General features: G+C 41.1%; 2 protein-coding genes and 1 non-coding gene across 8 annotated transcripts in view; 1 reads left to right on the plus strand and 2 right to left on the minus strand.

Moving 5' to 3' along the window:
* Positions 1-12,627, minus strand: part of LOC129767408 (golgin subfamily A member 4) — a 44,013-nt gene extending 31,386 nt beyond the window's left edge. For all 6 annotated transcript variants that reach the window (XM_055768306.1, XM_055768288.1, XM_055768296.1 and 3 more), the window contains exons 1-4: positions 12,339-12,627; positions 11,614-12,280; positions 5,584-5,798; positions 171-5,522 (exon numbers count right to left, since the gene is read on the minus strand). In XM_055768306.1, coding sequence (XP_055624281.1) covers positions 171-5,522; positions 5,584-5,798; positions 11,614-12,280; positions 12,339-12,377 — 6,273 coding nt within the window. In that variant the 5' untranslated portion in view covers positions 12,378-12,627. The remainder of the gene's footprint in view (positions 1-170; positions 5,523-5,583; positions 5,799-11,613; positions 12,281-12,338) is intronic.
* Positions 11,433-11,534, minus strand: LOC129763867 (U6 spliceosomal RNA). The gene has a single exon (XR_008741051.1). It is a non-coding gene; the product is annotated as a U6 spliceosomal RNA (small nuclear RNA).
* Positions 12,628-18,801: 6,174 nt separating the features above from the next.
* LOC129767454 (DDB1- and CUL4-associated factor 13) lies at positions 18,802-20,395 on the plus strand. The gene is made up of 2 exons (XM_055768378.1): positions 18,802-19,314; positions 19,373-20,395. Exons 1-2 carry the CDS (start codon positions 18,947-18,949, stop codon positions 20,343-20,345), a joined length of 1,341 nt encoding a protein of 446 aa, XP_055624353.1. The 5' UTR covers positions 18,802-18,946; the 3' UTR covers positions 20,346-20,395.
* The last annotated feature ends 1,196 nt before the right edge of the window (positions 20,396-21,591 follow it).

Below are 21,591 nucleotides of genomic sequence, written 5' to 3' on the forward strand. Positions count from 1 at the left end.
CGAGATGATCTACTGCTATTGTCTTTAGTAACTTGGTGAACTATTTACGTTATGAGGTGTCGTCTTCCGAGTTCTGGTGGAAGTTTACTGAACAATATAATGGAATGGACTCAATTGTGGAACAAATACAAACATTCATTCAACATATTAACAACGCATGCATTACTCACCATTTTATCCTTCATCTTTTCCAGCTTGGCCTCGTATTCAATGCGAATTTCCTTCATCTTCTCCTCGGCGTCCTTGTTTGCACCCTTGACCTTCTCCAACAACTGCAACCGCTCGCGGTTGAACTGCTGCTCACTGTCCTCGCTCATCTTGCGGTGCTTTATGAGCTTCGCCTTCAAAATATCGTTGTCCAGCATGCATTTTTTGTTGATTTCCCGCTCCTTCTGGTGGAGTTCCTCCAGCTCTTGTACCTTGGCTTGGTACTCTTTGTACTGCTCGAGTTCCTGCAGCAGTGTGGATGCCTTCGAATTATCCTCCAAGTGGCAAATCTCCGTCTTGCTCAGCGTTTCCTCCAGCTTGCGTATCTTCTTCGCCTGCTCGGAAATTTTCAGCTCGAAGTTGAGTATCTTGGATTGCTGCAATTCCTGGGACGATCTGAGTTTGCCATTTTCAATTTTTAGCGTGTGCATAGTTTCCTTATGGTTCGATACATCCGAGTTCAAGGTGTCTATTGTGATCTGCTTTGATTTGAGGCTTTCTCTTAAATGTTCCATATTTTGTTGCATAGATTTTTCCAGGATGGCTTTCTCTTCAACGGCTTCCAGCAGCTTCTCTTTTGCTGCTTGCAGTTCGATGTTCTCTGCTTTCAATGCTGTCAGCTCAGAGTCCATCACACTCAAACGTTGATCCTTTCCAAGCCCCTCATCAATGTTCCGTTTCAATTTTTCCAATTGTTCTTCCTTTTGAGCCAGCTTTTTGTCTTTAAAGGCTAGCTCGGACTTGGTGCTCTCCACTATGGTCTGCATCCGATGATGCAGTTCCCGTTGTTTCTTCTCGAGACCCTCCCGCAGCTCACGTTCCTCCAGGAGTGCCTCGTTCAGCTTATCGTACTCCTGCAACTGCTGCAGCAACCGCCGATCAACGTCAAGCTTGTCGACGCGAAGCTGCTCCAATTCACTAGCCATTGCAAGCTTCCGGCTGCTCAACAGATCGAATTCGTTCTGTAGCTTTATCGAGTGCAGTTCCATTTCATCCTTCTCGGCCACAACCGACTCGAAGTCGGAAACCTTCAGCTCCAGCTGTGATTGGAATGTTTTGATCTTCTCCAGCCCTCCCGTGAGCTGCAAGATTTCCGCATTCTTCGTGTCCACGGTGGTTTGGAGATTGTGGTTGGTTGCATTCAATTGGGAGATTTCTTGCTTGAGGAGTTCAAGCTCAGAATCCTTCGAGTGGATGGAAGATTCAAGTTGTTCTAGTTGTTTTTTAATGCTTCCTTCGCTTGTGCTCAGTTCAAGGTAACGATTCTTCAGCTGTTCGTAGTTTTGCTGCTGTAATTCGTGCGATGCTTTTCGGGTGTCGATTTCATTTTGCAACTCCAACGCACGTGATGTTGCGGATTCCTGAAGAGAGGATAGAGTTTGCAGCTGTTCTCGTAGCTCCTTGCATGCATTTTCTGATGAGTCCAACGAAGCCAAAATAGCGGTGATTCTCTCCGCTCGCGACTCAGCTTCTTTTTTCTCACTCTCGAAATCAGCTGAACGACACCGCAAATCGCGGGATAGCTCAGCTGTTTTTGATTCCAAATCAAGTATTGTTTGCTTCGCTTTTTCCAACTCCAAAACAATGCTTTGTTTCTCTGTTTCAGCTTTTTCGAGCAAATGTGATTGCGAAAGAAGTCGCTTTTCACTTTCATCCCGCAGACGCTGAATTTCTTCCCCTCGCTCAAGTAACTGCTGTTTTATTGAAGTGATTTCTTCGGATTTCACCTCCAACGATTGTTGTGCCTCCTCCAGTTGTTCACGAATCTTTTCCTTGGCTAGGTGCTTCTCATCCAGCGCAATTTGATTGACAACAATCGTTTCAGACAGCTGCTTAATTTGGTTGTTCAAATTTTGATTTTGCTTCACTGTTGCCACGTGTGCGTTGGTAATACTCTCCAACTCCTTTTCAGTGCCATGATGGAGACCTTCAACAGATGCGATTTGTTGTTTCAACTGTTCGCCTGTTTCGCGTAACTGAGTCCGCTCCAACTCTAAGCTATTTATCCTTTCCCTCGCCATTTTCTGTTCTTGAAGAAGGGAACTTCTTTCGCTTTCGAGTTGACATTTCTCCGAGCGAAGATCCTCCAACATTTGGGAGAGTTCGGATACCTTATTTTCGATTGTACCTTTACTCGATAGAGCCGATTCCAGCGTGTGTTTAGTTTGTTCCAGGTCGCGTATTTTTTCAACAAGCCTTTCCTGATGCTGTTTGGAGGCGTTTGAATCCCGCTCTAATTTGCCGCAAAGTTGGTTCAAATCTGATAAACTCTGTTCATGAACCTTTCTCGCATCCGCAGAAGCGGCGCGATCTTTCGACAGCTCACCCAACAATTTACCACACTGTTCACCCAATGCTTCCCTCTCGTCGTCGATCCGTTCGACCTCCGCCTCTAGGCGACATTTTTCCTCCCGGAGGGTATCTCGATCTTCTTCGAGAAGTGCCATCGATTCCGTCATATCTTCCACTCGTTCTGCAAGTTCGTCCCGTTCGTGAAGCAAAGCCGTCTGCTTCGAAGCTAATTGCTCATGCTGTTCCGCCTTTCGAGCAAACTCATCGGCTGCTGCTCGCAAATCTTGCTGCATCTTTTCGAGCTGACAGCTGAGTTCCTCGGCCCTCTCGTGCTGCTGTTTCTTGCTCGTTCGCACATTTGCAAGATTGGTCGCCAATTCGTTGATCTTCTCCTCGAGCAACTCTTTATCACGACATTTCTCCGCTACTATTTTCTGTTGATCGACAAGTCTCGATTGACACTGGGCAAGATCTGTCTCTAAACGATTTATTTCGGTGTTCAGACGACCGAATTCCGCTCGGTTCGATTCCAGCTGAGTTTCTAGTTGTTTCGCTTCGTTGGAGCGTTCTGTTGTGAGCTGTTTTTGACTGGCAAGATCCTCCTGTACTTCTGTGAGACGAACTTCCAATTTTGCGCGTTTGTCGTTCAGCTCGTCACGTTCACTCGAAACAAGTTGCAGATGCTCAGTTTTCTCTTCGACTAGTGACTCCAGGTTAGTGTGATCCTTACGCGCCTGATCGATTTCTCTTCGAAGTTGTTCTGTAAGACTTTCTTCGCTATGCAGCTTGTGCTCTAGCTCTAACTCTCGTTTAACACGCTCTTCATTGGCTCTCGAACTGCCCTCCAGCAGTGCCTCGAGTTCTGATTTCATTTTCTCGACATTATTTCTTTCTGTCTCCAGCATATCTCTCATCTCCGTTAGCTCATTTTGCGTCTCGATTTTGTGTTCTTCAAGTGCTCGCTTCTCTGCTTGCACTTCGAGAAGTGCTTGCTGCAGTGATACCTTGTCTTTTTCCATCGCTTCGTTCTTATCCTGCATCGACTCGTACTCCTCCATCATCTGCACTAGATTTTGCTCTATGACGTTTTTCTCCAGGCGTAGTTTGTACTGTTGGGCAGACAGTTTCGCTAGCAGAGCCGACAGCTGACCTAGCCTGTCCCGGAGCAATTCTATCTTGGACACATATTGACTTTCCAACCGGGTGATGTTGTCCTGGAAGAGATTGAGCCCGGAGAGGAACAAATGATTTAGCTCAAGCTTCAGTTGGTCCTTCTCAGTGCGCTCTCGGTCGGCCTTTTCCGTTTCTCTGTTGAGTGAATCTTGCAGATCCTGTACTCGCATCTCCAACTTTTGGACGAGTGTTAAGTTTTCCTCGAAATCTTTGTTGTGCTTCACACAATTTTCCTCCCTCGACATTATTTCCTCACTCAAACGGTTTCGTTCCTCGACGATTTCATCGTGTTGTTTATTCAGATGATTTAGTTCACTGTGAGCTTGTTTAACCTCTTTTTCGAGTGTTTTGATCTTATCTTCAAATCGCGTTTTTTTGTCCACGTGTTCTTGCTGAATTCGTTCCAACTGCTTTACAAGTATCCGTTGTTCATCCAGTTCGCGATTAAGCGTGCTATTGGTGTCTTTAGCCGTCGCAAGTTCTTTTTCACATATTTGCAACTGTTTTCTGTTGGACTGCAGATCTTTTTGGCCGAGCTCGAACATCTCTTCAGTTTTCTTCAGCACTCCCTGAACTTCCAAAAGTTCCTCACATAGGTTCTGAACATTAATTTCCAGATCGGTTTTCATATTTTGTAGTGCGAGAATGTTTCGATTTTTTTCGTCCAACTCAGCCTGAAGGAGCTTTGTTTGTTCGTTGAGATCACCGACCATTCTATTTGCCTTTGACTGTTCGTCCAGCAGTAGCTGTCGGGCCATCTCACCGTTACTGATTTCCTTCTCCAGAGCGATTTTCTCTACCATGATTTTCATATTGATTGCCGTCAGTCGTTCCTTGTCCTCTTTCAACGAACTCAGCCGATCCTTCAGATCGTCCATCTTTTCAAACCACGACGAAAAGTCACTTCCTTCGTAGTCCTCATTGATGGACACCATCAGATAATCTATTTGTCGCATAATCGATTCGTGGTCACCCCTCAAACTATTCAGCTCCACGTTCATGGTAAGATTTTGTTGACTCAACGATTCCCGTTCCTCTTTTAGGTCCTGGTAGCTCTTATGTAGAGAATCTTTCTCCGAAATCAGCTTCAAAAAATCCACCTTTTGCCTTCGCAACTCCTCCTCCATCGTTGCATTATGTTGCTGATATTCGTTTGCGGTCTGCTTAACAAACGCTAAATCCTTTTCAATTTCCGCCGAATGACATTCTAGCTTTCTTAAAACCCCCGATATGGCAATCACTTCCGTCTTAAGCTGCCGAACATTTTCCTCGAGAGCTCCGTTCTGTACTTCAAGCGCTCCCTTGCTCTCCTTAAATTTGCCATACTCCTCGAACAACGTCTCGTAGCAAGACTTGAAAATATTCATCTTATTCGCGAATGCAACTTCATACGGATTCTCCACCCCCTCTGGCAGCTTCCCGACAATATCACCGTACAGTCGGAAAAAATGCCCGACTAGGCCGGAAACACGCACTTTCTCCTGCTCGATCGCTTCCAGCGATCGTTTCAGCAGATCATTTTCCGCCTCTTTCTCCTTCAACTGCACATCCACCACAACTGTGGCCATATTCTCGGGGCTGTAAAATTTGCCGCCCGTCCCACAACTGCTGCTCGTCGCCGAGTTCAACTCCAAGCACTCAAAGGAGGTGTTCAGAGTATCCGTTGCCACAGTATTGTCGCGCTCCAGCCGGTTTTCTTTGATAAAATTCTGCAGATCATCATTGCTTTCGCGCAGATATTTTATCATCAACTCTTTCTCCTCGACGCACTCCGATAGGGTAACAATCGATGCTTCCTGTTCCTGGATTTTATCCTTCAGCTTCACAATTTGTGTATTTCGATAGTTAATCTGCGAGGGGAAAGGATGTTTTTGTAAACAGATAAATCCCTTCGTAGAAATAACAACTCACCATCTCTGTCGCATTCTTATTGTTTTCGCTGACCGTTTCCAGCTCGACCTTAAGCTGATCGAGAGCTGCCTCCTTCTCCGCTAGCTGCCGTTCGATGCGGGACAGCTTGTGATCGGCACCCCGCTGCTTGTTAGGCGACTCATTCTCTCGATTGCAAGTTTGCAGTTCGGCCTTCAGTTCCCGGATCTCCTTGAGGTATTTTCGTTTGTCTTCCACTGGAATCGAAGGAAATGTGGGAAAGATAGAGATAAAGCCGAATAAGTCCTTGTGGATAGATTTTGAACTTCAGGTAGAATAACGATACAATCGGCTTATAAATGAAACCTTGTTGATCCCGTTTGTGCATTTTTTTAGTCTTATTAGTATTTCAGCCGTTACAGGGCTGAACTCAATCGAGTACATGTTTTATTATATCGGTAAATATATATTGTAAATAGAACCGTTTCAATACAGAATGTCGCATTTTTCAGCGTAGAAATATCCATTTGATTCTATTATTCCGTTGAACCGGACAGCGGTGGCAGCTGATAAGGGTCCTCTAATTGTTATGTTATTAAAAGCATAAATAGTCCGATGTTCTTGTTGCAAGCAGCACAGAACGAAAAGTTGGATCACCGTCGCTTGATGATCAATACGTGGATATAACTATAGCAACACCACAAAGATTCGCGATTGAGAGCCCTAAGTTTTGAACTTTTTTATACTTTACTAGCTGACCCGACGAACTTCGCCCCGCCCAAAATAAATTTTTTGATTTGAATGATTTCAAACATCCACGTTTTCTTACTAAGTGAACGTTAGTGAGTCCAATCACTGAACTATTCATTGATTGATTACCCTTTGACCCTTTACAATTTCCTTTTACTATAAATTGTCTAGTACTTCTACAAACATTCGTCCTTATAATATAAAATTATTTTCAGACACAATTCTCGTTCAAGATTCATCAAGCATATAACATGTTTCTCCGTTGCATGAAATACATGTTTGATACAGAGAATATTGCAAAATAAAAACAGCTCAAATCGGACCATTCTTTGCTTGGGTTTAGGGCACACCAACACATTTGGCCTTCCATTTTTGTTTATATAGATAGAAGATATAGGAATGCGTTATTCCGTCTGAAAATCATTTTCCACTTTCGAACAAAAATCAATTTCGTTAGCGCCAACATCAAATGGACTAACAACGCTTAGCTAATTGTAGAACATATGGGAATTCAGTTTTCCGATTTTTCTCTCCGCTATATTGAAATACGGGAAGAGACGAATACAACGAAATATAGATGACTCAAATTGAACCATTCCTTCTTCGGGTTTTGCGCTTACCAACACATTTGGCCTTCCATTTTTATTTATAGATATAAGATATGGAAATGCGTTATTTCGCCTGAAAATCCATTCCCACTTACGAACAAAGATCAATTTCGATAGAGCAAATATCGAGCTTGAGCTTGGGTAGACGGTACAATTCTCTGTGATTGACCTGAACCAACCAAATTGCACAAAGAACACACAGAATTGGGACTAGCTTCAATTTCGATAGCTCAAATATCGAATGGATTAACAACGCTTATTATAATGTAATTTTCGAACATGTGGGAATTCTATTTTCCGACCTTCCTTCAGTTTTCCGAAAATTTTCCGGGTTTTCTCTCCCCTATATTGATCTACGGGAAGAGACGAATACAACAAAATAAAGAATGCTAAAATCGGACCATCCCTTCTTCGGGTTTTCCGCTTACCAACAGATTTTGCCTTACATTTTTATTTATATAGAATTCTTCTGGGCTGGTTCGCCTCTGTTTAGACGGCAGTGGACATTGCCGCAATGTTTCGCGAAATACAAATCATTTCACATAAAATGGTTACATAAAAATTGGACTTCAATAAAATGACCCAAAAATGAAATACATACAAAAACAATTACAAAACATTGTTTAGCAAAATAGTTCGCTGGACCAGATAACAAGCATGCCCCGGACGATGATATAGTTCAGCATCTTTTAAGTAGCAGAAAGGCGCTACTACTCTCGCTGAATCATTGAACAAGATATCTCGTACACTCCCGCTGAGATTTCGCTTCTCATCGTGTTTTGGGCAACCACAAAGGAAGTGTACGACGGAGTTGTGAATGTGGCAGTGGTCACAGAGTAGACGGAAAGGTCCTCTGTTGAATCCGTGTGAGACCGAGCCTCAATCTGGACAGGATTCGTTGTTCTCTCATTTTTTTTACGTCGTCGGACTTGACAATCGAGCCCTTGACTTTTCAGAAGAACTGTCTTCTCTCTGCGAAACACCTTTCCGTCCAAAAGCTGCGAAAAGAGATGGTGATCCACATCTTCACGTCGTCAAGCGGTACTTCCCGAGTGAAAAACGGTCCAGTGTGATCGATCCGGACAAATCGGTCGACCGCTTGATTCACTGCGATACCGCTGTGTTCGGGAACCCACATGAGCACATTGTCGGGCTATAGGTACTTTCTGATGATCCTAGGTACTTTCTGACCCATGGATGTTCGGATCAGACCGCACCGATGGCATCAATGCTACTCGCCGAATCGCAGAGAACCAGCAGCGGCTTGGAAGATGGAGTTGTGGTTGCCTCGAAAATGCCGTCCACCTTGACCGAGCAGATCTGACAGATGTCCGCGAATTTCTTGCTGAAAATCTGACTATTATTACAATCGCTCATCCCAAATCCAAGTTCTGATGGTCCTTTTGAATCGTCCGAATATCTCATGGAGACGGTATTTTTCTGCTATGATGGCTTTGAAGTGTTTCAGTTTCAGTAGATCTGCCGAACTTGCCTCCCATTCCGCTGGGGTTCGATAAAAAACTGGCGATCTTGAATACGATCGCCGAGTCGATAATAAGGTCGAAGGGGTTTTCCAATCTCAGCGCAGACAGAGTCAGCTGGTGTTGATGGTAGGAGACCGGAGACAGTCCGTACTGTCTTATTATATATCGGTGCCGGGGTTTTTGGGAGCTTGTCTCTGAACGAACACGTCAGCTCGGGACCATAGGTGAGGCGGTAACTAATGATAGCTTTGGTAACCCGTAGCAGGTTTTTCGTGTTTTACACCGATGCGGTTTGGAAATGGTTTTCAATGGATTCAATCGGGTGGCAGAGCTCTTCTTAGCTTCCTCAAAGTGGCGCTAGTAGCTAAGTTTGTGATCGACCAACACTTTAAGGATCTTTACCGTTCTTCGGTGAGGGATGCAGTTTTTATATAGCTACCTTTTGTTGGGATCCTGACGTCTGTGGTCGTTTATCAACATCTCGTCAACGTCTGTTGGGGTCAAGCAAATTGGACGATAGTGTTCAGTCCGCGCAACGTACTGATGTAGAAAATAATTCCGTCATAAGCCTCGCCCCTTCTTCTTTCATCGCGATGAATCAGCGCTAGCAAATGTATATAGGAAGCCACCCCGAGCGCGGCAAGCAGTCTTTATTCAATCATGGAGCAAACGACATGGATTAACCGCCTTACCCTAACATGTTGCGCTCGATATCTGTACATTGCAGCTTCTTTCATCGGGTCTTCGGCTGGTAGTCGTTTGGCCGCATGAAGAAACTTCCTCCACTTTGAAGTCCTCGGGCCACCAATGCACTGCTTTTTTGACCGGAGTGATTTTCGTTCTTGGGATAGAGGCTTCGGCCGCTTCCATGGTGGTTTCGTTGAAAGTGGCAATGATATTTGGTTTGTTTCTAGATAGCGAGAAGTCGGAGTATGCTTGAAATTCTGCTGTCTTCTCTTTCGTAAATCTATCTAGGTTTTCGAGTTATAAGCGGCGGCGGGCCGTTGAAGTTGATGTTTATCAGATGATGGTCGCTGCAATGACGGTCGTCGACTTCGTTCCAACCTAGCCTACCCACTAGGTTGAAACTGGTTGATGAAATATCAATGGTTGTATTGCAGGTACCTCTATGGAGAGTATCCGTGTCGTCATTCAGAACCGAGAGCTTCAGCGCCTTTAAAAGGTCGGTGATGATGAAAGGTCTGGTGATTGAACCCCCTCGGTCATACGAAGTCTGTCCAAAAGGTATGGTGTCTTTTGATTTTCCGCAGGTTACGTATATTCGATTTTCGATGTTCATTACATTATGTTGGCACTCATGTCTCTAGCTTATGCTGACAACTTCGGCCATTTTGAATGTTAAATTAATTTCTGATTTGCTTGCACGTGTTTTCGCTCGTGCCTTTCGATTTTTATCGATGATTTGAACATGAGACGAGTTCGTACCAAAATTACTCAATTTCGGCCAAAAACAACCCAACCCAAATTTACTTTAGATGGTCATAACCGGTGACGAATAAATGGTTGTGATGAACAAACCAAAGCTGAATCGTACCGACATAACCACAAAAAATGAAAATCGAATATACGTAACTGGCAAAATTTCAAAATTGGCGATAATTTTTGAACATTTTTTAGTTTTGAACAGACTTCGTAAATTCATTGAAATCTAAGCACTAAAAGTATCACTATTGAAGATTTTAATATTTCTTTGAATCATAATTGGAAGAGTTGCCTTCCAGTTTAAAAAAAATGGGATTATCGTCTATAACCGTGTTTCGAGCAGCCAAAAAGCCGGACTGTCGACTTATATTTAGCATATTGCCATTACAGGATCGTGGTCATTGGGGTGCCCTACGACAGGAGCCTTTCCATCACATCAGAACTCCACCCAATCGAGACGTATTGGGCCATCGTCACCATTCGATCTGCACAGATGCAGTCGTCACTTGCATGTATAATCAGTTACTGCTTCATTGTATAATCCGTTCTAAGAAAACGCATCGCGGTTTGAACAAATGTGTGCGAACACTAAAACGCTCGCGTTCATATATCTTTTCAAAATTAACCCACCCATGCGGTCTCACAGATCAAAAGTCAATAAATACACAAATAAATTAATGCACAATAACAATATTACAGAGGCACAAGTCGTTTTTGTTATTGAAGATATTGATTGTATTGAGGCGAAGATTATTACCCCTATTCTGCGTTCCACCGTATCTGCATTTCGTTCGAAACCATTATTTCGTTCGAGTTATAATTTCGCTTTCCCCATTTTGAACGTTTTCCCATTCAATGTTCGAAGAGGAACAGATCGATCGAAATGCAAAAATCCATCGAACGGAATACAGAATGGAATTTTATCAAGTCATTCGAAATATTTCTTATCGATCGAAATACATAATAGGGCTGTATATCATAACGAAAAACCAACAACTCAAAATGTTTCTACAAATTGATTTTTTTCTTATTCATCGAACCACTTCGACCATTAGATTGATCTATTATGGCGAGTTTACATTAAGGAGATCTGTAGCTATAGATAGATTTATTCACGTGAAAATAGGTGTAAACGGGTGAGAATAAATATGATACACTTATTCGAGGTATATATAACTTGAATAAATTCAGCATATGTAGACGCATGTGAATATCTCACTGGTGAGGAATCACTAAAGTTGGATGCAGTTCTACTTCAGGTGAAAATATAAATATATTCATTATAGAAGTTCACGCTTGTGTAAACGGTTTATGCAATTTGTATAAATCTCATCATATTTCTTCACATGAATATATCACTAGTCTAAACCCACCCTTATAGAAGCATCAAACTTGAAGCTTTTTTGTATCTGTATCTGCTGTATTGCCTGCTCGTTTCGTTTTAAAATCTGTGTTAGCGAATTGCCTTATGGTTTGCGCAAATATTTGGGATATTAGTAGCACTCATTCCAATGCCCTTTCAGTACATACAACACAACACTATTGTAAATTTTATAAAATTCTGTATTGCAATAGATTGTTAGGGGATGACCAACTCAATTGATGCAAATGTCTTGTAAATCCACCAAGGAATAAGATAACTTGCGCAGGGGTCATGCAAATCTTCACTGTATTGTCCCAGTTTTAGTATATGGGCCTGATCACGCCACCGATTTTGAGTTTCTGTTTGTTTTTGAATGTTCCTAAAACACGTATTCCTATGTCAACAAAAAAAAGTATATACTCACGAAACTTATCGTTCTTATCCTGCAGCTGCTTCAGCTGCACCTCAAGGTATCCCTTCTCGTAACGCTCGGCCTCGAGCTGCGCTTTCAGCTCCTTCAACTGTCTCGTTCGTTCGTCCAGTATAATGGTTTTGGGCGTAGGAGGTGAAATCCTTTGTAGTCGGCTGTTCAGCCTGAGCGGGCTGTCCGGAATGTCGGATGAAGTTAATCGGGAAGACTGTGAAAGCTGCTGCAAGCTTGGTTGGGGTGGCGAGGGTGGCATCATCGCTTTCGGCATCGCATCCTGGATCGCCTTCCGAATCATTGTGCGATCGATTTCTTTCCGCAGATGGTTTCCCTCGTGCATAAATTTGAGGAAACCCGTGACGGCGTATTGCTTCGGTTTGTCAAAACCATTGCAAATCAACTGGAAGAAGCGCTCCGGGTGGCGAACGCAGGAAAAGTACAGCAGTAAAGAGAATATGTAGAAATGATCTGGTGCTGCAATCTGACCACTTTCGGTTAGATAGAGTTCATAATGCGGAAAATGTTCCTTGAGGAAATCTATGATGTTCGCTTCTTTGACTGCTAGTGTAGTTTGCATCCGATCCCGGAACTGTTGGTAAAAATCGTCAACGCTGCATTGTTCGATATTTTCTTGTTCACAGCTCACTAGTTTTGAATCCTTAACCTACAGAACAAAGATATATTTAAAGTCCTCAACGCATACCTCTTTTCAATCAAATTACCCATTGTAACAAAACACTCGTCCAACGAAGTCCATCCATGTTCGCTTTTTGCCGTTGATAATCAAGAGAAGTACCGTAATAAAGTATATTCTAACTGCACTACATTCGTTTTGAATCATTTATTTCTTTTATGCAAACTATTCACAGAATGTTGTTACCGAACAGTTTATCCCACAAAAACGATAAATACGTTATAGTTTACTGGTATTTCTATTTTTTCTGAGTACACGCTAAGAAGTTTTGTGAAGTTATGTTTCGCTAGCCCGCGCGACAGTTCTTCGTTCTCAACTGTTGCAGCTGGAGAGTGGCTTCAAAAATGGCGATAGTCTCGTGAGTTACTCGAAAATGAGTGTACTCATGTTTGGGTGCGTTCAGTGGATTCCTTGCTTTGCGGGTTACACTGAACACTGTAGATAGTGTTGATTTTCCTAATTTATTATATCGATGTTTTTTGTTGTCGGAATTTCATTGTAGCCCAATCACTTTTGTTTTAATTCAACCGTCCTGTAGTCGCGTGCAAAATCATAACTCGTAAACTCATAAACCGTCTCATACGGATTTTTCGGTCTGTGAGACTCGGTGTGCCAGTACAGGGGTGTTTAGATAATTCACAAAGTAAATATAAGGGTTAAGTAGCTTCCGACAACAATTATATCAAAATACATTATTTGTAAATATTTTTATATTTGTACATTTTACATTCTGTATACCCAAACGTTTACAACAGAACAAACATTAAAAGCCATAACTTCCCAGCAAATATTTAATTGTATAACTAGCGTATATACAGCATCATATGTCCCATATTTTAAATCGTTTACGTCTAACCGGCATGTATTGGGTTGGGGAAAAAGAAATGTCGTATATTGTCAATATATGGCAACACTTAAACATTTCTTGTGTTGTACTTATTGCAATTGGGTCGTACTATACGGCTATTTGAAGACGACAATCTGTGCTACAAGTGTTGTTTTGACAGTGTTGTGATTGTCCTTTTCAGTCTCAAGTTATAGCGCGTCAAAGATGGAGTCTACCAAGCAAGAAATTCGCCATAATTTACGTTTTTACTACCTGCGAGGTAAAACTGCAATGATGACGGCCGAAAAAATTTGTGTAGTTTATGGACCCGGTACTGTAACGATTCGCACAGCACAGCATTGGTTTGATCGATTTCGTTCTGGTGTAGTGGATGTTCAAGATACACCCATACTGGTAGGCCAATCGTCGTGGAAACCGATAAAATCGTTGATATCATCCAAGTAGACCAGCATGTGAGCACTCGCTCGATTGGCCAGGAACTGGGTATAGACCATAAAACCGTTTGGAGCCATTTGCAGAAGATTGGATTCCAAGAAAAGCTGGGTGTATGGGTGCCACACGAGTTGACGCAAAAAAATCTTTCAGACCGAATCAACGCCTGCGATGCACTGCTGAAACGGAACGAACTCGACCCATTTTTGAAGATGGTGATGAGTAGTGGATCACGTACGACAACCTAAAGCGAAAAAAGTCGTGGTCGAAGCGCGGTGAACCGGCCCAAACCATCACCAAACCCGGATTGACGGCCAGGAAGGTTTTGCTGCGTGTTTGGTGGGATTGGAAGGGAATCATCCACTATGAGCTGCTCAACTATGTCCAGACCCTCAACTCGGCTCTCTACTGTGAGCAGCTTGACCGTTTGAAGCAGGCGATTGATCAGAAGCGGCCAGAAATGATCAATAGGAATGGTGTTGTTTTCCACCAGGACAACGCTCGGCTTCACACATCTTTGAAGACCCGCCAGAAGCTACGGGAGCTCGGATAGGATGTCCTATTGTACCCACCGTATAGTCCGTACCTGGCTCCAAGTGATTATCATCTCTTCCGGTCCAAGCAAAACGCTCTTGGTGATACTAAGTTGGCCTCAAAAGAGGCTGTCTGAGTTTTTTGCAAATAAGGAGGGGGGGCGGTTCATAAGGAGGGGATAATGAAGTTGCCTACTAAATGGCAACAAGATTGCGAACAAAACGGCGCATATTTTACTTAAATTGGATAATTTTAAGTATGTTAAATAAAGCGTCAAATTTTGATCAGAAATACGACATTTCTTTTTCCCCAACCCTATATATGCAAAAGCGGAGGCGACCCAGCAAACATTAAATCGTATAACTTTGCACATGATAAGTCACATATAATTTCGTATCAAATCACAATCGCATAAAATATCAATCAAAATATCGATCATATATATCTAAAATCGCATAAAATGCAAAAACACGATTTTCCATGTCATCGATGGATTGAGTGGTAACGTTGTCGTATCAAATCGCATATCAGTCCAAAAAGCATCGCATATCGTTATATACGGCTTTATATGCGTACAAAATATGGCATATACGTATATCGCCTCCACTTTTGTGTGTATATGCTAGTTAACTGCATCATATATCATACAAATGTGTCTTGGTTGTATGTATATCGCCTCCAATTATAGCTATTCATACGACTTAATGTTTGCTGGGGATATACATACATGACAATTGCTTGCGAATTAGTTTGAATGAATATACAACTTATACATGCATCTAGTACGACTATTGTCATACGTATATGCGATTTACTACAGGCAAACAATAAAAACGAATGGCGGAAAATGTTCGTGGGGTTAGAATTATTTTTATAACCTCACGAACCGCCATTTGTTTCTCTGTTTCTAGAAATAGGAATTATTCAATTGACTTTTAGTGGGAGAAGGTGTAAATATTTGAAATGGGCGGTTGTGATGGTAAAGAAGATTTGTTCCGATGGGATTCGAACTCCGGTTGTTTAGATGATAAGAAACAGCTATCTCGCACGGCTATCTGGAATAGTATTCTGGAGCAGTTAAACTCCCCAGCAAACATTAAATCGTAAAATTTTGCAAAAATCAAGTCTTACAAGAAATCAGAATAAATCATAATCGCATATAATATCAATCAAAGTATGTATCGTGTATATTTGAAATCGCATAAAATGTAAAAACACGATTTTATATATCATTATCAAATTAAGTCGCAATTCGATATAATAAACATCAATTTTATGATGTACATTGTCGTAAAATATATTTAATCCGCATCATATGCGTATATTACGCTGATGCAGTTTGTGTGTCGTATAAGCGTATAATTTGCTGATACACGCGAAAGTTTTAACCGCTGTTGAATTAAATTTCAGATGGCCGCGCGAGATAGCTGGTGGATGATAATCCAGACGACCGGAGTTCGAACCCACATCGGAGCAGTTTTCTCCAAACATCAATTTGTGTCATTTTAAACATTCATATTCCACTCCCAACATAAGTCAATCAATCAATTATTATTTCTACGAACATAAATACTCATATATAAAAATGGCGATTCGTGAGGTTATAATAAACATTTAACGAAAATATTTTGCGCCATTTGTTTTTTTCTATGTCTGTAATAAATCGTATATGAATATGGCAAAAATCGTATTTGGTGCTTTGACAATTCATGAATATATTCATATTAGATCGCAATTCAATTCCAACATAATCGCTATTATAGCCGGTCAAAGTTGCATATTCATCCAAACAAATTCGGTAAGCATTTGCCATGTATGTATATGGCCTCCACTTTTGCGTGCATATGCCAGTTAGGCGCATTATATGCCAACCAAATTTTAGGGCATATGATGTTAGATATACGCTTGTTATGCGATTTAATGTTTGCTGGGTCGTACATATGATACGAAAAATATGCATTCGGATTAGCATTGGGCGATCTCGGATCGATTTTGAGAAGATCGATCTTTTCCATTCTCATTTCCGATTTTTTGGATCGATCTTTTGCGCTCTAGAAAATCGATTTTTTTTTGCTTTCGATCTTCGAAAAATTATTTGTAGATTTGTAGATCAGTATACATCGATTTCTTATCTCACCAAAGCCCACCTTACATTTTGTAAAAACATTTGGATCGCTTCTTCTACGATTTGTACTGTAACCAGTTGCGCATAGGATTAGCGAACCTGATGTTGACATCAATTACAGCCGAAAGGTTGTTTTTTAGCCAAAATCAAGAATTGGCTGCAACTAAATGAAAGATGTATGGCTATAATAAGCAGAACTATAACGACTGAATAAGCAGATAAATCGAAAAAAAAAGCTTTTAATTTTTCAAAAATTGATTTGGCAAAGATCGATTCGACAAAGATCAATTTTTCGGTACCGATTTAAGATCCCTATGCCGTTTGGAAAATCGATTCGACAAGATCGATCTTTTTATAAAGATCGCCCAATCCTAATTCGGACACTTCATTCCTGGTCGTGTATTGTATTTTAGTGGAAATGTCGTTAAGTTTATATAGAAATGGTCAAATAAGGTTCAGTGCATTCATAAGGAATTGAGACTCAATCTGCAATGATAAATTAAATCGAGGCTTCCGCATTTTATACGATTTTAGATGTACACGATTTATTCTTTCATCGACATTATATGAGGGGCTTAGAATGCAAGGGGTGTAAGTGATTTGATCGATTTCGCTTCATCAACTTTTTCTTTAGTTAATTACTCAATAGCAAAAACGTTCCAATTTGAGTTTTCTATAAAATGCGATACATGAGAATCTGAACTATATTACACATTGTCAAATACAGCTGGGAATGTGTGAGAGAGAGTCGACGCAAAAAAAATAGATGATGTCACTTACACCCCTTTCATTCTAAGCCCCTCATATATGATTTTGATTTGCCCTCACTTGAAGACGTGGTGTTATTGAATCATTCCTCTCTCGAAATATTGTGTTCACCTCGAATTTCCTTAATACACTTAGAAAAATCCTCGGTCGAAAACTACCAAATACATTTGGTAATGCAAAATTAGTAGAATGTACAAATTTTTTGTACATATTGTCAACAAACCCGCATCCCTACCAGAGATTAGTATATTTTACTCGATAACATTAGTAAGCTTGGATATTGTCATATCTGAAAACTGGTGAGAAAAGCGCGTATTAACCATTTTCATTGTTCCCATAAGGCAATACGGAGGTATAATAAGGATATAATTCTGATACGTGCATTTTCGGCGAGAAAATGTAGCCGATATTGGGCTTCTGAATCATGGTTCTGCTTGACACATGTGTCTATTAGTACGGTCGAAAATGACTATAGATTGGTAGTATTTACCAAAAAAATCGTTATATTTACTAATTATTTCTCTCAGTGTAGGGACTAATGGAAACGCACTCTAATAGCGAATTCGTTTTTAAAACTGAGTCAGTGCCAAACTGACTCTGTAATAAAAAAACGTTTTCAGTTTCACGAATGCGGTGTTTTGTTGGTGTGCGTTATATAGTCTGATTTGTTTATATTCGCGACGATAAATTTACAGTGTCGACGTCTAATGGCGATATTAATGCTTGGGAGGTAAATTATTCTCTATCAGATCAGCAGGGCCAAGTGCAGTGTAAAAATATAAAAGTTTGAATGAATGTTTTCACTTCATATTGTTTTATTACTTAAAACATGTAGTTCTGACACTTACTTAACCATTTGTCGATGCATTTCCTGGTTTTTCCACAAATAATTACTATTATAATATAAAATCATCATTAGCCACAGTTTTCGTTCAATATGTTTCTGTGATATCGAAAAAAACCCTCTTATTTCATCACATGAAATAAATATTCGATACGTTAAAGTAAATTTTCATTCATAATTTTGATTTTGAAAGCAGGTTTATTCCACCTGAATATCCATCATTATTTTCGCCTCCCAATGAAAGCACACGTAGCTTAATGCCGTCTGCTCGAATATACTTTCAAAATCAGAATCCGAATTGGATTACGATTCCAATAATACACAAGCAAAAGCAGCAGGTTTTTCATCTTCATAGTTTTTATTTTTAGATTTTCCAAAATATACTCGGAACTTGACAGTTCGGTATAGTTGTACCGAGTGCCAACCCGTGAAACATCTCAGTGCGAAACTAATAGCTTTCGGGGCGAACCAGTGCGACACTGAGTGCGAAACTGACTGAATAAAAAAACGTTTTGATAGCAGTTAGTGCGGCACTGAGGTTGAAACCAAGATGCTGAACTATAGGTGTTTCGTTCTTGAAAAATCTTTTCGCCTTTCTTTCCAAGCAAAATGTACTTCTGTTTGGCTCCCATCGGCTCCCAGAAGGATGTTTTAGTATATCTATACTAAAACATCCTTCTGCACTGTTATGATTCGACAATAAAGCGCGAGCAGCTATTTTGCCAACGAATGCATTTGTCACCAAAAGATACGACTTGTTTTGTAAACAAATTTGTTTTTTCACGAGCAATGGCCGAACAGCAATTTTGACATTGCGGTCCACCTAAAGTACAACGCCTTGGTTGAAACTGAACAAAAACGAATTCGCTATAAAATTACCGACGCCCACTTTTTTATTAACCTTGCGGTGTATACTTAGCTTAAGTATTTTGAATACTGCCCCGAAATGTCATTTGCGCTCAAATCCAGCATGTATTTATTTCATTTATTTGTAAACCTGAAATAAATTACGAACAAACATCGTTTCAATTTACCTTACATGATACTATTCATCAAAAATCGCAACAATAGAGAAACATCTTGAAGATGAAGGTGAAGGTGATCAGCCGTAATCCGGATCACTATTTGCGTGAGACTAAAAAGGACATCCACAAGGTATTCCGTAACTACGACGCTGCCCAGCATCCATTCGAGGGTGCCAGAGAATATGTGCGAGCATTGAATGCAACTAAGCTGGAACGAGTTTTCGCAAAACCATTCGTAGGCAACTTGGATGGACATAAGGATGGAATTTCCGCTTTAGCTAAACATCCCAAAAGTTTATCTATTTTACTGAGTGGTTCGTACGATGGAGAGGTTAAGCTGTGGGATGTTCCGAATCGAGAATGCATGAAGAGTGTTTTGTGCCACACCGGATACGTGAGAGGCATCGCATTCTCGAACGATGGTTCCAGGTGGGTTTGAATGGATAATCCATCAGCGCTGATGGTGTAATAATCGTTTTCATTGTAGATTTTTTACGATTGGTGATGATAAAGCTATTAAAACCTGGGATTCGGATTTGATTGATAGCGACGAAGACCAGCCGGAGCCCTTGAACACAATTCTGGGCAGAACGGTCATCACTTCGATTTCCCACAATTATGAAGAGTCTTTCTTTGCCACATGTGGGGAAATCTGCCAGATCTGGGATGAAACTCGCAATTCACCTATCAAAAAACTACAATGGGGCGTTGATACTTTGTACGACATAAAATATAATCCGGTCGAGACTTCGATGCTGGCAGCGTGTTGCAGCGATCGTGGTATAATATTCTACGATCAGCGTGAAGTGAAACCCTTGAGGAAAATTGTGATGACTTTAAGACCTAATCAGCTAGCATGGAATCCGATGCAAGCTTTCTATTTCACGGTAGCAAGTGAAGATTATAATCTATACACTTTCGACACTCGGCGGTTGCAGAATCCACTGAAAATTCACGGTGGTCATGTATCTGCTGTTACCTGCGTTGACTATGCGCCAACGGGTCGCGAGTTCGTTGCCGGAAGCTACGACAAGACGGTACGAATTTTCGATTCCCACAAAGCGAACAGTCGTGAAGTCTACCACACGAAAAGAATGCAGCACGTGACCTGCGTCGGGTGGTCGTTGGACAACAAGTACATTTACTCCGGTTCCGACGAGATGAACATTCGTCTCTGGAAGGCACGAGCAGCGGAGAAACTCGGTGCTCTGCAGCCACGCGAAAAGCAAGCATTCAAATATAACGATGCACTGAAAGAGAAGTTTGCTGCTCATCCACAGATTCGGCGAATTGCTCAACATCGACACGTACCGAAAATGGTTTACAAGGAGCGTCTGAAGCTACAACTGGTGAAACAGAAAATTAAGCGAAAGGAGGAAAATGTACGACAGAACTCGAAGCCTGGGAAGGTACCTTACGTTCCAGAAGCAAAGAAAAAGGTGTTGCGCGAAGAAAAATGATCGTTTTTGTTTCGTTTTTTGAAGAATAAAACCACCATTGCACAAACTAATTTAGTAGTTGCGTTTATCTCGTAAAAATCATTTACACTTGATAGGAAAGTTCATGAAATTGAATCGAGAAGTCGAAACAATCATTACCACACTGAGCAAAACTTCGTATTTTGTAAATCGAGGAAATCTCTTACCAAGCTCGAACATCATGTGTTGCATGTTGCATATATTTTTCTTTCATATCATATCCCTCCCTCACACCTCGCCAGAAAATCAATAATTTTGCGAACAGTGTGAAGAGAATAATCGTTTTCGCATACTTCCCATCAAGTAATATCAACCCTACTCTAATCGATTACTCATAAGATATCAAATTTTCATCTGCCGTGCCAATGTATAGTGAAAAACGTCGAAAAACTCGAGCTAGTGCTCTGAAAGTTAAATTTTCATTTTTCAATTTTCCGCAATGGTTTTGTTTGTATTGGTGAAAGCATCCTTATTTTTTCGACACTGATGCCAGCCAACATCATCGAAACAGCTATAAAAAACCATTCAATAAAATGTTATTCTTGAGTCATGGCGTTTCATGTCATGAAAATCAACAAAATAAAATTGTGTGGATATCAATACAATTATGGTTTTTACGTTTAATGGGCTTATAATGTAGAGGAGATGTGTCTAAAACGCTCTCAGATGAAGAAAACGGTAAGAAAGGATTCATTTCCTTCTCAATTTCATATTTTCTATATCAGCAGGGCAATACTGCATACAATCGATCGTGGCAATTTGCTCGCTTTCGGCCGGATAAAGTGCGCTACACATATAGCGTCACCGTCATCGTCCCGTCAACTATTCTCTTGGACTTATTTTGCCGACGTCAATGTTGCCGGTGATGGTGTATTTTATTCTATTTTTTTTTCCTGTACACCACCGTGTATTGTTCTGAGCACTCTGCGTTCGAAAACACCATGCGCTTGTTAGTCCTCTACAAGCATCGTGCATGATTCGTGCCAATATAGAACGACCGTTCCAATTAGGGATTTGTACATGGTACACTTCGTACGGGGTCGGAGTTTGTTGGACCTCAAGGATTTGTGTAGCCCATAGTAGGCACGACATTCATTGACTATGCGTTTTCGAATTTCACGGCTGTTGTTGTCAGTTGTTATCAACGAGCCAAGGTAGACAAGTTCCTCTACCACCTCGGGCTCGTCGCCGTCGATCACAACACTACTTCCACGAAGAACTCTGTTGC

The sequence above is a fragment of the Toxorhynchites rutilus genome, chromosome 1 (assembly GCF_029784135.1).
Source record: "Toxorhynchites rutilus septentrionalis strain SRP chromosome 1, ASM2978413v1, whole genome shotgun sequence".
NCBI lineage: Eukaryota > Metazoa > Arthropoda > Insecta > Diptera > Culicidae > Toxorhynchites > Toxorhynchites rutilus.

Coding starts and splice junctions, on each gene's coding strand:
- LOC129767454 (XM_055768378.1), top strand. CDS start 18,947: ATGAAGGTGAAGGTGATCAGCCGTAATCCGGATCACTATTTGCGTGAG. Junction 19,315..19,372: donor TTCTCGAACGATGGTTCCAG/GTGGGTTTGAAT, acceptor TTTTCATTGTAG/ATTTTTTACGATTGGTGATG.